Consider the following 13,770-nt stretch of genomic DNA (forward strand, 5'->3'; position numbering starts at 1 on the left):
TCTTCAACGAACATGGATTAACTTTTATATTGCTTTAAAAAAGCTCTTGGTAAACCAGCATGAGTTGGTTATACTTTGCAAATGAAAAGCAAAATGAGATGTCAGAATGAGGGCTAATCTCCAACTCAGGTAGCTTCATCCTCTAACCCATTATTCTAACACTATTACTGGGTCCCACCATTCCTGGAAGTCAAAGATATATTAGAAGTACCAACAAAAGAGTTTGAAAGAAGAGTGTTTGTTACATCTCTAAGTTTACAAAACCATAAAAGAAAAGGAGGAGGAACCATAAGTATGATACCCAATAATAATCTTTAACTACAATGATTCTCACTCCAGAAAAATGGAAGAATCAAGGAATATACTTTCTTCTACATTTTCCCCCTGAATCAACAGGCAACGAACAGGCTGATGAGAGGGCTGGCCCTGATATCCTTACAAAAGTTATTTCTCCCTGAACTAAAATAAAATTGTACTTTGTATGTGTGGATTACACATGTCCTAGTTGCTTTTAACAAAAACAAAACAAAAAAGACATCAAGTAACTAATAAAGTTAGGTCTAAGACAACTTACCTCTCCAGGGTGCAATCTATCCCAATTTTCATTAATGTATGTCATAAGCTCAAGTTCAGAATCAAAGTATTTCTTCTTGTGAATAACACTTAGGTTGTAAAGGCATAGGTGTGCTATATCTACCCTGGAATCCAAAAATAATCAAAATACACAAAAACAATATTTTTGGTTATTGTTAAGAAATCACACCTTTTTTTTAATAAAAACAGCAACTAAAAAAATCCAAAGTGAAGTATTCAGGTGAACAGAGGGTCAATATTTTTTAAGTCATTTACAATATAATAAATCATTAATTATGAAATAATTGGAAAACATTAACTAATAATTATAAACTAACATATCTGAGTGATTTCTTACAATGCATTTGAAGAGGATCTGACTTTGAGAAAAAATAATTTATAATCAAAAATTTTATGTTTTCACTACCACATATAACCTACAGAATAGACCAGACATTAACAGACTTTATTTTATCTGATTCATGAGTTAAATCTTATCTTTTCCTAAAATACGCAAAACATTTTTAAAAAATTTCTAAGTACTTACTACAAGCATTTTATGAGTAAATCCCCAAAATTCATCACACTTCCCCTGTCCAACAATTACTACACTGAAGGAGAAATTGGCATATTTGTTATAAGACCTTTCTCTCTTCTACTGTATGCTATTCTAAAGGCCCAAAAGAATTAGAATATGAATCTTGAAGACATGAATAAACATGAATAAAAATCTTGAAGATAAAAAATACGTGAAAGTTACATTTTATGCCATTAGAAAATGAATGGCCTTATTACCTTAGCAATAAAACAAGATAATCCTTGGTGAAGATGACATCAGGCTTAAAGATAGATAAAAGAAAAGAAATACAGCCAGGCATAAAGAAAACCAAACTTTTACTTAAGACAAGTTAATGTATAAAGAAAGTTTCATCCTGCAGAGTTAAGAATATGGCTCTTTTTTGCTCCTTAACAGAAACGTTCATACTTACCACTGTAATGGTAGACGTTTGAGGTATTCTGGTCCAGAACTGCAGACAGAACAAATAAATGTATAAAACCTAAGGAAAAAAAAAAGTTCTATATTCAGTAATCAAGGGTATACATAAATTACTTAACAATTAAAGCTAATATTTAGCAAGTACATATCCTACAATTGACGTAACGACTGATACACATAGCAAAATATCATCTGAATTATAACACTGTCGGTGATTTAAAAAATTTCTTTTCCAGTAATGACAAATAATGAAAGAGTTCATATCTAGGGGGAAGAGGCAATTTTTTTTAAACATCAGAAACCTTCAGAGTTCACATATAGATTCATATACAGGCATAGTTTACTAATGGCTTGTGTGTACAAGGAATTGTGATGGCTGCCCCTATATACCTTGTTACATTCAATGCTCAAAACAATCTGGTAAAATAAGCCCAGAGGAAACAAGTCGATCTTCCTAAGGTCAGAAAGATAATAAGTGGCATAAGCCAAGATTTAAACCCAGCTTTTCTGATGTCAAGTTCAGTGCTCTATCTTTTATTTTTCTTCCTAGAGGTCTCTCCACTATTCTACAGACTCCTAACCCAGAAAGCACACTAAGCCTGCTTTTAGAAATTCTTTAGATCTAAGGTGTAAACTGTGTATATAAAGGTTCTATAGCTTTTTCCAATTTCCTATCATAGGATCCCATTGAGGTTCTTTAACAGAAGGAACCAACGAAAATAAGCATAGTGGGGCAATAGGAGCAAATATAATAACTGATCAAATACTTAAAGGCTTTTTGGAATAATATCCAAAAGCACAAAAATTACATATATTTTTAGGTTATGTATAATTTAAATATGTTGTTCAATATTTTCCCTCTAAGGCGAACCCTTTACAAATCATTGTTAAAACTACTTTTAGAAATCTAAAACTGCAAGCATAGTCACAATAAAAAAGCTTAAAAAACCACCAGTAAAGTTCCAATGTCCTTTCTCACCTGTCTCCAAATAGCATTGGCTTTTGAAGGCATTGCACACAAGCCTCATGAAACCACTGCTTACATTTGCAGCATTGTAGCATCTTTAAATACCAGCTATAAGAAAAAATTTAAGATTAAAATTACTACCTTTAATAAGGTAAAGGTTTTTGATTTTTTTTAAGTGGCATTATGCAGAATAGTTCTGATTATAGTATCATGTTTCTGCTATACTTACTGTTAAATTTTTTCTTTCCCAAAAAGTTTATTAAAATTGACCATTTCCTCCCTTCTCTCTTTTATTCATGAGAATTCATAAGCTCTTGAAAGATCTAGCTACTATTTCTAATCAACGGGTGGCTGGTTCCTACACAAGTAAAGGATCTCTGTCAAAGTATAAGCCTGGAATTTTTTTCACATGAACTCTCTACACCCTAGGAGAGATCAGTTTCAGAGTCACTGATGTGTATGGCTATTTACCCAATACACTGAATGGCCATAGGCAGCTTTATATCTTCACTGTGTTTCTATTATTCTTGTCCTTATAATAAAAAGGAAAAAAGTATAGCAATTTACTAAATTTGGTTAAGATAATCATCCACCGAAGACTATCAGGCATAAAAGGCTTTGTGACAGGTTTTGTTCTGTTTCAGAGAGCTGAAGATGCTAAAATTGAATCTTCAGCTGAGGATGTTCTCTCTTTTCAGTTAGTACATGGTTTTGATATATTGATATCCTTATTTGCCACCCAAATAATGTCTTTTCTTCCAATAATTCTTTTGCTCAACAAGTCCTACATTAATTTTAAGCCATACATAGGCAAAGGCAAGAAGACTGCTTTTAAGTAAAGTCATTCATTCATCAAAAGACTAAGAATACTATGTTCCAGGTACTCTGCTAGATGATGAAGTTAGTGTAGTTAGCAATATCAAACACAGTTTATGTAATCATGGTACTTAAAGAACAATAATCTGCCTCCTAAAATAATGTTTATAATGGTTTTCACCTATTTCGAATAATACTTTAAACTAAATGCTAGCTATAAACGAGTAAAGGAGCAAGATCAGTCTCATTTCATTGTATGTCTTTTATAAGTGATTAAAGAAACTAGAAACAATGTTTCTTAAACCTGCAGGTGATCCAAAACTGAGAAATGTTACAAAAATGTTAAATCACACCAAAAAATTCCATAAGATCAGACACAAGGTAGAACGCAGAACTAAAAATTCATTGGTTTATTCATTTGTTCATGTTTTCAATCATTGAACACCTCATATATCCCAGCATCCTCCTAGACAGCACCCTTATCTTAAGAGAAGCACAGAATCTGATAAGAAAGAAAGATATAAGAAACCAATAATTACAATTTAAAAAGAGTTAAATATAAAGCTATTCACTAATATTTTTTTAAATGTAGTACAAATATATGATGCACAACTTGGCTCAATATCAGCTTGTATGAAAAAAGGAACTGTAGGTCTTAGTTACTATATATAGAGAGAGACAATACAATCTCTCTTTACAACAGAAGCATAATGTTCAGAACTCTAATGGCCCTATTATATTCTGTCAGACTATTCCTGGAAACACTGCATTTTCTAATCATGACATAATATCTCAAGAGTAACTTTCAAAAACTAAAGAGCAACAAAGACAGAGTTTGGAAATCATGTCATAAAAAACGTTTTATGTCAATGGAGATTTTAGCCTGGAAAACAGAACACTATCAGTATGTAAGCCACGGGAGTGAGGAATATGATTGTTGGATTAAAATATTTTAACAGTTACTTCCTAAGAAAGATAAGATGTATTTGTTTAGTTCTAAAGATCAGAACTAGGACCAATGATCAGAAGTTAAAGGTAAATTTCTAAACATTCTTAGTTAGAACACCGATTCATTTATTTAGCAAACATTTAATGATAAAGATGAACAAAACTATAGGCTTTAATCTTCCCCTGTAATTTTTCCTATTGATACTTTCACACATTTACAACTCACTATCACTCCCACACCACAATCAATAACAAAAATAAAGTAGACAATATAAGCAAATGAAAATTACTTTAAGAGCATTAAATAACGGTATTTACTTACTCTCCAGGGCCTCCACAATAGCAGTAACATTGCTGGACATTGGTTTTATGACCTGCATCCCATTCAAGGTCTGCCACACTATAGGGTAATGTCTGCTTCATGACTTGCAATGCTTTGGCATTTGGTCCTTTCTTAAGTGCACCACCCCTCTATATAAGAGGGAAAACGTTATTTAAAAGAGTGAAGGATAAAATTTTAAATACAATTCTATAACTTAAAAATGCTTCTGAAACTTCTGAGAAAATTTCCATTCTAAATTTCTTACCATTTCACAAACTGTTTGACTAATAATAATCTTTATTTATTTTCTCTTTTCTTTCAAATTATTGCCCCAATTCCAAAACCACTATCAGAAAATAAGTGCAAGAATAGTTGCAAGTCACTTAAGCATCATTAGTCAAACAAAAGCAGCACTTCTTTCTGCTCAGCATTGATTGCTCATTTCATTCAAATAAACTTTCAACGTACACAATCATTATGTTGATAGTGACTTACAAATTCCATTTAGGGCTTTAGCCCAAAACACTTAAAAGATACCTTTGTTGTTGTTGCAAAAACACACTGTCGACACAGCCATTTTTCATCTGAATCAATCACACTGGAATCAATATGAGGTGTGTGACACAACTGATGATATCCTTAATATCAAAAAAAGCATAAAGCAAATTCTATTTTATTGATAAATACTGCAACACAATTTCAAGAAGGCATTTTAGTATTCTCTTTTCCTACATTAATATATTTACAACTGATGAATAAATTTATGGTAACAGCTTTAAATTACCAACTTAAAGTATTTTTAATCATTAATCTTCAACAGGGGTATTAAGTATGTAACAAAACTTTTCTACAAAATTAAAAGAAATCAATGTTTACCTTGGCCACACTTATCACATATAACCATTTCATTGGGAGCTTCTGAATACTCTTCTTGACATATTGTACAGACCATTTCCCCACTTCCAGTGGCTCCTGAAATATTTAAAATATACCTTAAATACACAGTCATGGGCCCAGCCCGGTGTATAGTTCGTTAACTTTGTGTGCTCTGCTTTGGTGGCCTAGGGTTCGGGAGTTCAAATCCTAGGCACAGACCTACACACCATTCATCAACTCATGCTGTGGTGGTGTCCCATATACAAAATAGAGGGAGACTGGCACAGATGTTAGCTCAGTGACAACATTCCTCAAGCAAAAAGAGGAAGAATGGCAACAGATGTTAGCTCAGGGCCAATCTTCCTCACCAAAAAAAACCAAAAAACAAAAAAAAAAACCCCAGACATTTGTAATAAAGAAGCGTTCCATATAACAATACTACTTTTTCAACTCAGTGAATAGCCCATAATGGCAATGTTTGTTCACTAGAGTATAATGATTTCTTCTCAAGGCAAAGTACTATACACAAAATGCTATCTCTGCTGTGTTCTTCTCACCTTTAACTTAAGATGCTAACCATCTACATTCATAATTTAACCTGTTTTTTGGCAGAGGGCATAATTTAAGCTGCTCTCAGATAGGATTCCTTATCATTCACTTCCAATATTCCCTCTCTCCTGAGGAGCTCAAGGGGAAGTGATGTTTTATGAATACCAGAACTACTCTGCAGAATACACATCAAGCCAAGTACATGTATTCACTCATCCTACATTGCTTAACATATGACAATAAAGAAAAAGAAAAAGGAAGCTATGTCAATGACCCCCTTCACTCTAGATTCAGAACATTTATTTACTAATTTATGAAAGAGGCTGAACACCAATTATTTAATCTTCAGCTTCATAAATCTGGAAATATGGTGACCAACAACGTACCCTAACAAAATCCCATTGCAACAAACGTTATAAGTCACACAGTTATTAATTATATTTTTTACCTGAATAGGTAAGTTATTTCTTCCTTAAAACATTTTTATTCTAAAAAACAATTTTGTTATACAAAATTTAGAATACAATTTTATCACTCTAATGCAATTATTTCCAATACTATCTTCCCATCAATTTCAACATACCTAGTTAAAATACTAACACACACTTTATTCACACACCAACAATAATACAAATTCACAATTTTGTGCTATGGGCTAACCATTGCTAGGTTCTTGACATATATTGTTTTGTTTAATCCTACAACTTATTAGATAAATATTCTACTTATAGAGAAGAATTGAGGCTCAGAAAGATAAAGTAACTAACCCAAAAACCTCAGTCAGAAAGTATGAAGGCTAGGATTCAAACCCAGATACGCCAGAGTCCACATTCTCTCCACTGTGGAATGCTTCCTTTATCAATACTACGTAGTATTTCTTCTATCAAAAGCATTTCCCAGGGCCGGCCCTGTGGAGTAGTGGTTAAGTTTGGCGAGCTCCACTTTGGCAGCATGGGATCGTGGGTTCGGATTCTGGGTGAAGACCTACACCACTTGTCAGTCATGCTGTGGTGGCAACCCACATACCAAGTGGAGGAAGACTGGCACAGGTGTTAGCTCAGGGTTAATCTTCCTCAAGCAAAAAAAGAGGAAGATTGGCAACAGATGCTAGCTCACGGCCAACCTTCCTCAGCAAAAAAATAAAATAAATAAATAAAAAGCATTTTTCACACTGCAGTTTTCAAAATTATAATTTCTGCATAATATTCCATCCAGTGGAAAGAATCAAATCTACTTTATTATGCCTCTGTTTTTAGACATACGAGTTACCAAATTTGTTGTTTGTTCATTTTTTGCATTTTTTCTTGTTTGTTTGTTCTGGTCTCTTGTCCTCTCTCCCCTCCTCTCCCAGGCTTGGTCTACTTCTCTGTACACTTGGCTGGATAAGGCCTCCCATAGCTTCTGATTTTATGGCTCCAGTCAGGAGAGCAAGCAGACTGAGCCTGGGACCTCTGAGTCCAAATCTGCAATTCCCTGGAAAAGGACCGATACCCTCAGACTAAGGTAGGTGCCTGATCTAACTCCCACCCTAACCATGTGGACTTGTGTGGGGGGAAGCAGTTCCCCAGAAAAGGGGGTGCTGATCCAACAATGTGTGTTCACCTCAGAAAACAATCCCGAGGAAACAGGGAATTACTTTTACTTGTGAAATCCAAGTACATCTTTTTTACCACCAAGTTTACATGAACTTTTTGTGTAGCTTAGAGGTCTTCTATAGTCCCTTTACTCTAAATCCAACTGACTAAAGTCCTAGCCATTTCTTCTTAGATATACCAAGTTTTTTGTTCTTGTTAAAATAAAGCTATAGTAAATATTTCTCATGTAGCTTTTTTGCTTTTGAATTATTTCTTCAGAATAAACTGCTAGAAGTGAGTCTGCTATATAAAGAGTATAAAACATTTTTATGCATTTAATGCAATTGTTAACATCCAAAACAGAAATTTTCACTGCCACCAGCAGTGTATCATTTTCACAGAAACCATAATAATATGAGGTATTAAAATTTAAAATCCTTTTAAATTTATTTAATGGTTTTAACATGGTATCTCCCTGTTGTAAAGCACAGTTCTTTGACTAGCAAGATGACTATATGTTTTTCCTTATCCACATAAACTTTTAAAAAGAATCTTTTTAGATGAGTGAAATTAGTTTATTAAGTTATTTTGATATATATTTAATATCAGCAGGTTTCTTACAAGAATAAAACTACTAAAGCTACTCTACATTCTGAAATCTGTCATAATACAGATTTCAGGTTCATTTGCTCATTCTACAGCAACTCCAAATCACAAGCCACAACGCTACTTTCTGGGCGTTACAAAGAGTTAAATGGCCAAGGAGCAATCTTTTGTAATTCTAAGGATAGTAAAAGGAGCTGGTGAGGAAAGAACCACCACAGACCACTAAACTGATATACTGGATGGGGCACATGTTGGACAGGACCCTTCACTTTCACAGCTTTCTATCTTTATGTACTACTGGTTTTCTTCTTCCTTTCTTAACGGAAGGAAAGGAGGGAAGGAAGAAAGAGACAGAAAGACAGACCTATATTTAACCCACAGGAACCCTGAAAAAGCAGAAAAGTTGCAAGGGACACACAGCTAATAGAAGGGGAACAAGGGCAGTATAACATGTTTCAATCCCACCATACAGAAATCCATGTTTACAAAGTAAGAAAGAAGGGATAATTCTGTATGCAGGGTAAGAAGATCTGCCCAAGATCACTACTGTTGGAGATCTATCTTTATCCTATTCTTTTTCTCATTGATTCCTCAATTTCAGATTCAAAACATAATTTTTGTCCTTTAAATTATCAGTCCTAAGAACTGTAAAAAGTTTCACAAGAAAGACATTTTACTAGAGTAAAAGCTGTTGAGTTTCTCACCTAAACCCTGAGTACTAACTATATAGATGGTAATTAGAACATTCCAATTTCTGTACCAAAACTTTTTTTATTCTTTAAAAAAAATTAAGAGTGAAATCAAGAAACAGAACACAGTAGCAACCTACAATAACGTTGCACTTGGGATTCAAATACAAAACCCAATGGCTAAATACTTTAGAAGGTATCCACCCTTTAGGGAAAGAGAATTTATATCTCCTTTCTACAGGAGGAGATATAAAACACAGGTCTTAGTGCAAGCCTATTAACCCAGTAAAAAGAAAACCAAAAGTGGAGCTTTAGTGTGCAGCTAAAATACTCAGATTTTTAATATTCATACTTTTTATAAATAAAGCACTTTCCATGAAAGAATCACCTGGAAAAACACCTTTATTTAGCAGATTCAAAGGGCATACAGCAATTATAATTTGTAAAAATGGAAAGCATTACAAGAAACGTAACTATAACCAAACCAAGGCATGCCTGTATTCATTTTTACTTGCACCCAAATATAGCTTCATTTTCCCATCTGAACATAAAAAACCATAATTAAACAGTAATTTCAAACCATTCTTAGTAATAAATTATTTCTAATACTCTAAACCTGTTTAATATATCCTAATTCCCAAAACATCTGGCAGGTAGTATCAATAAATATTAGCTCTCTACAATACTTTCTACTAATATAAGCAAGTAACAGTTAAATTGAAGCCCAAAGTGTTACGCATATTAGTGGCTAAAACTTTTTCTTCAAAGTTCTTAGAAGGACCCTAACGCTAGTTTATAGGTGTGCACCAGTGATGCATCTGACCTCTACCCTAACAGAGTAATTCTTGTTCTTCTATGGTCTATAACTCCTTGAAGACTATGAACACATTCATTTTTTTAGCCTCTCCTCAAAAGTGACTGAGTTATCTTAATACACTGTACTCAAGAGACAACACTAGAAAATGACAAGATGAAGAAAATCAAATTTTAGTATAAATCATGTTCAAGAGAAATAGTAGCACCTGCCTGTTTGAATGTCCTTCCAGAGAACCCAGGATTTAGAACTGTCTTCAAATATGATGAAGCAGCTCTGTTTTAATATGTTTATCTGAAACATAGAATATTTATGGTGATTTCTTTTAAAATTAAAAACACAAAGTTAAATTTAAATTCAAAATTTTTTAAAGTTTACAACAAAAACAACAAAAGATCTCTTATAATAAGGTAACTTGCCTTTTTGATAGTTCCAAGATAAAACAAGCCATCTGACCATCTAGCTAGGACATCCTGACCCTCTTCAAATTTACATGCTGGCTTTTTGACTTTATGTCCATCCTGTAAAGACAGCTTGGTCAAGGATGTTGGGGTCTTTTGGTTTCGACGTAAAGGAGACCGCTTGTGGACCAGTGAATTACCTGCCCCTGTAGAGTCTCTGTTTAGGAAATAAAAGACCATATGTAAGATTAACTTACTTGTAGGGTTTATTTCATACCAATGATGTATTTCATATATTAATCAAAATTTCTGATTAAAACTTTAAATTCAGGGAAAATATAACGAGTACCTCAAATTACAAATACTCTCCAGAAACAAAGAAGTTTAAAATAAAATGATAGAAGTTCTCAATATTCATTCAGTGCCTACCCTAAGTGAGGCCAGGATTCAGCAACCACTCCAAGATAACATATTCATGGCAGCTATCATCAAAATAACAGCTCTAAGTTGAAGTAGGCAGGCTATGGTCATGAGGAATAGATGCCTTGAATCTCATGACTGGTTTTAGATAAACTAAAAGAAGTTACATGGCACAATTTCATAAGCACTTGAAACAGAATAAAAGTGATTATGCCACACATATAACACACTAACCAGTCACTTTGGGATGGTTGAGTATATTCATGGGTAGTCATGATCTCCCTACAGGGAATCAGTGAATTGAGTCTTGTTTATTGATAGGAAGGTGTCACAGTACCTCAAATATGCAGAATGGGAGTTAAAAAAAAAAAAACTGAGAACCACCAATTTCACAATATCATACTCAAATGAGAAGTATAAGATCATTTACTAAAAGACTCCAAAATTATGTACTCCAAAATCACATTATAACTTATGTATCAGTTATTCCATAAACAGCATACCATACTACCATCAACTTTCAAAAAGGTAACAAAGTGGTGTTTGTTTGGTTTCACTTTCCCTATGTAGATATTTTTCACTAATTAAACATACAACAACATGTAAAACTACAGACAAGAATTGAAAAATAAACAATGCAAAAGTTAAGTAAAAATATAACAAGTGAGGGAGAAAGAAATGTTTCAATACCTAGGAATTGGGAATGCCTAACTTCAATTCAATTCAATGCCTAAGAACCCACACATTCTGGGAAATTCTGTCATAAGCTACAACATGTATGAATCCTAAAGACATTATGCTAGGCAAAATAAGACATAAAAAGGACACATATTGTATAATTCCACTTATATGCTGTAACAAGAGTAGTTAAATTCATAAAGACAGAGAGTAGAATGGTGGTTGCCAGGGGCTGGGAGGAGGAAGGCATGAGGTGTTACTTTTTAAAAGATATAATGCTTCAGTTTGAAAGACACACTGCATTTTAAAGATATCCAAAGGAAGAATGACTAATATATTCCCAAATTTGCTGAAAAACATTAATGTGCACATCCAAGAAGCTCAACAAACTCCAAGTAGGATGAATGCAAAGAGAGATAACCAGACACACGATAGCAAAAATGGTGAAACACAAAGTGAAAATCCTAAAAGTGACAATAAAAAAACCTCATTATGTACAAAGAAATCCCAATAAGATTAACTTCTCATCAAAACCAGAAGGCAGTGAGATGACATATTCAAAGTGCTGAAAGAAAAAAACCTGTCAACCAAGAATCTTATATCCAGCAAAACTGTCTTTCAAAAATAAAGGTGAGGGCTGGCCCAGTGGCACAGTGGTTAAGTTCACATGCTCCACTTTGGTGGCCCAGAGTTCATAGATTTGGATCCTGGGCACAGACCTACACACTGGCCATCAAGTCATGCTGTGGTGGCAACCCACATACAAAATAGAAGAAGACCGGCACAGATGTTATCTCAGGGCCAATCTTCCTCACCAAATAAATAAATAAAGGTGAAATAAAGATAGTCCTAGATAAACAAAAACTGAGAGAATGTGTCGATAGCAGAGCCACCTTACAAGAAATACTAAAGGAAGTTCTTAGGGTTGAAATCAAGTAAACCAAGGTGAAAATTCAAAAAAACACACAAAAAAACTAGTAAAGGTAGTTAAGTAATTATTAAAGACAGTATAAATGCATATTTACTCTAATGCAAGCATGTGAAACAATATGTATATAATTGTATTGTTAGGCCTATAACATATAGAAATATATTTGATAATAACAGCACAAAGGAGATGGTGCAAACAAAATTGTATTAAAGTTAAAAAATGACACCAGATGGTAACTCCAAGCCATAGGAAAAAATGAGGAAAATCAAAAACCGTAAATAAGAAAGTAAATATAAGTGAAGTGAGTATGTTACTTCCAGGAAATATCTGCCATATACCCACGTTAGTCATTGTTTCAAGTAAAAATGGTGTTCCGTGAAAAAGCTGTTAGTTCATCTGGCAGCTCAAACAATGGTGTAAATACCTTATGTTTACTTCCAATTTCATCACACATGATATTAAACCTAAACTCAAGGTTAAGATTTAGTGAAAATAATTTTTACTATTTCACCAAGAATGTTCTTAAGTAAAATAGAGTTTTGTGTGTGTTTTGGTTTTTTACTGTAAGTGCTCAACAATGAAGAATACTAGTACAGTTTGATGCCACTGACTTGTTTCATGCTAAGGCACACAGCAGTCTGACCAAACACTGTTTTCACGCCATCTGTACAAATGTGGGAAAGGCAAGTAGTATCTTAATATTATCATGAAAATAGTTTTGACCAGCAGACCCCCTGAAAGGACCCATAGGTCACATTTTGAGAACCATGCTCTAATAAAGAAATACATACTGCCATATATTATTGCCATTGTCAGTTGCGAGGAAAAGGCACTTTAGTACTACAATTAGAGGGGTTAAAAAACTTAAAAGCCTGACAAGATGAGTACTAGGAAGAAGTAAAAATGGAATATGAATCACTACAATAAATTTTACTACCAGGAATTCTCAATCCCAGGCTGAGAACCTTCTTTCTCCAGACACTGAAACAATTTAATGCCTTCAAATCACAGTATGAAAATGACTCTGTCAGCAAGCAACTTTGTAAAAAGCTATAAATCCCCCGGTCAGTTGAGTGATTTTGCTTCCTTTAAGATAAAGGAACTAATCAAGGCTTGAGCAACATAATGGGTGAGAAATGACCTCAATAGAATGTCAGAGTAACTACTAGGAGACCTAAAATCTTCCAATTCTAGAGTGAAAGATGTACAAAAATCAAAATTGCCAACATTTCCAGACAGTTTCATATGTTCTGCTATTGCTTCAGCAAATTCTCTCCCTTTTTCATGATGGCAAGGTCTGTCTCCATCTTACTCTCCACTACCGTGTGTCCTTAAATCATAAGATATCAAACATGTTTTTATTTTCCACCTCCTAGTGTTTCTGCCCTGATTCTCCTAATATTTCTAGTGTATTGTGTTTCAATGATACCAGATCTAATAATAGTTACCCTTGATTCCTTATGCCCACTCCCACCACCACCTCCTTATTTTTTTCCTTCCATTCAACTAACCTCTGGGAAAAAGTTACTCAGTGATTACTATGTGCTCAACCTACATTAAGCGTTCGGCATATTCATTCATTCACGAATGATTTTTTGGCCCCTATTAT

General features: G+C 33.9%; 1 protein-coding gene across 6 annotated transcripts in view; it reads right to left on the reverse strand.

Annotated features, from left to right (window-relative positions):
- MTF2 (metal response element binding transcription factor 2) overlaps positions 1 to 13,770 on the reverse strand; it is a 69,445-nt gene that overhangs the window by 16,170 nt on the left and 39,505 nt on the right. For 2 of the 6 annotated variants that reach the window (XM_014740169.3, XM_023641624.2), the window contains 9 exons: positions 10,333 to 10,349; positions 10,151 to 10,252; positions 9,944 to 10,025; positions 5,500 to 5,595; positions 5,161 to 5,261; positions 4,624 to 4,772; positions 2,550 to 2,645; positions 1,563 to 1,631; positions 575 to 698 (listed from right to left, as the gene is read on the reverse strand). In XM_014740169.3, the coding sequence (XP_014595655.1) occupies positions 575 to 698; positions 1,563 to 1,631; positions 2,550 to 2,645; positions 4,624 to 4,772; positions 5,161 to 5,261; positions 5,500 to 5,575 (615 nt within the window). In that variant the 5' untranslated portion in view covers positions 5,576 to 5,595; positions 9,944 to 10,025; positions 10,151 to 10,252; positions 10,333 to 10,349. Of the gene's footprint in view, positions 1 to 574; positions 699 to 1,562; positions 1,632 to 2,549; positions 2,646 to 4,623; positions 4,773 to 5,160; positions 5,262 to 5,499; positions 5,596 to 9,939; positions 10,026 to 10,150; positions 10,350 to 13,770 lie in introns of all 6 variants that reach the window. The other 4 variants (XM_070268722.1, XM_005610414.4, XM_070268721.1 and 1 more) reach the window with 4 other exon arrangements.

This window comes from Equus caballus, chromosome 5 (genome assembly GCF_041296265.1).
Source record: "Equus caballus isolate H_3958 breed thoroughbred chromosome 5, TB-T2T, whole genome shotgun sequence".
In the NCBI taxonomy this organism is placed as follows: domain Eukaryota; kingdom Metazoa; phylum Chordata; class Mammalia; order Perissodactyla; family Equidae; genus Equus; species Equus caballus.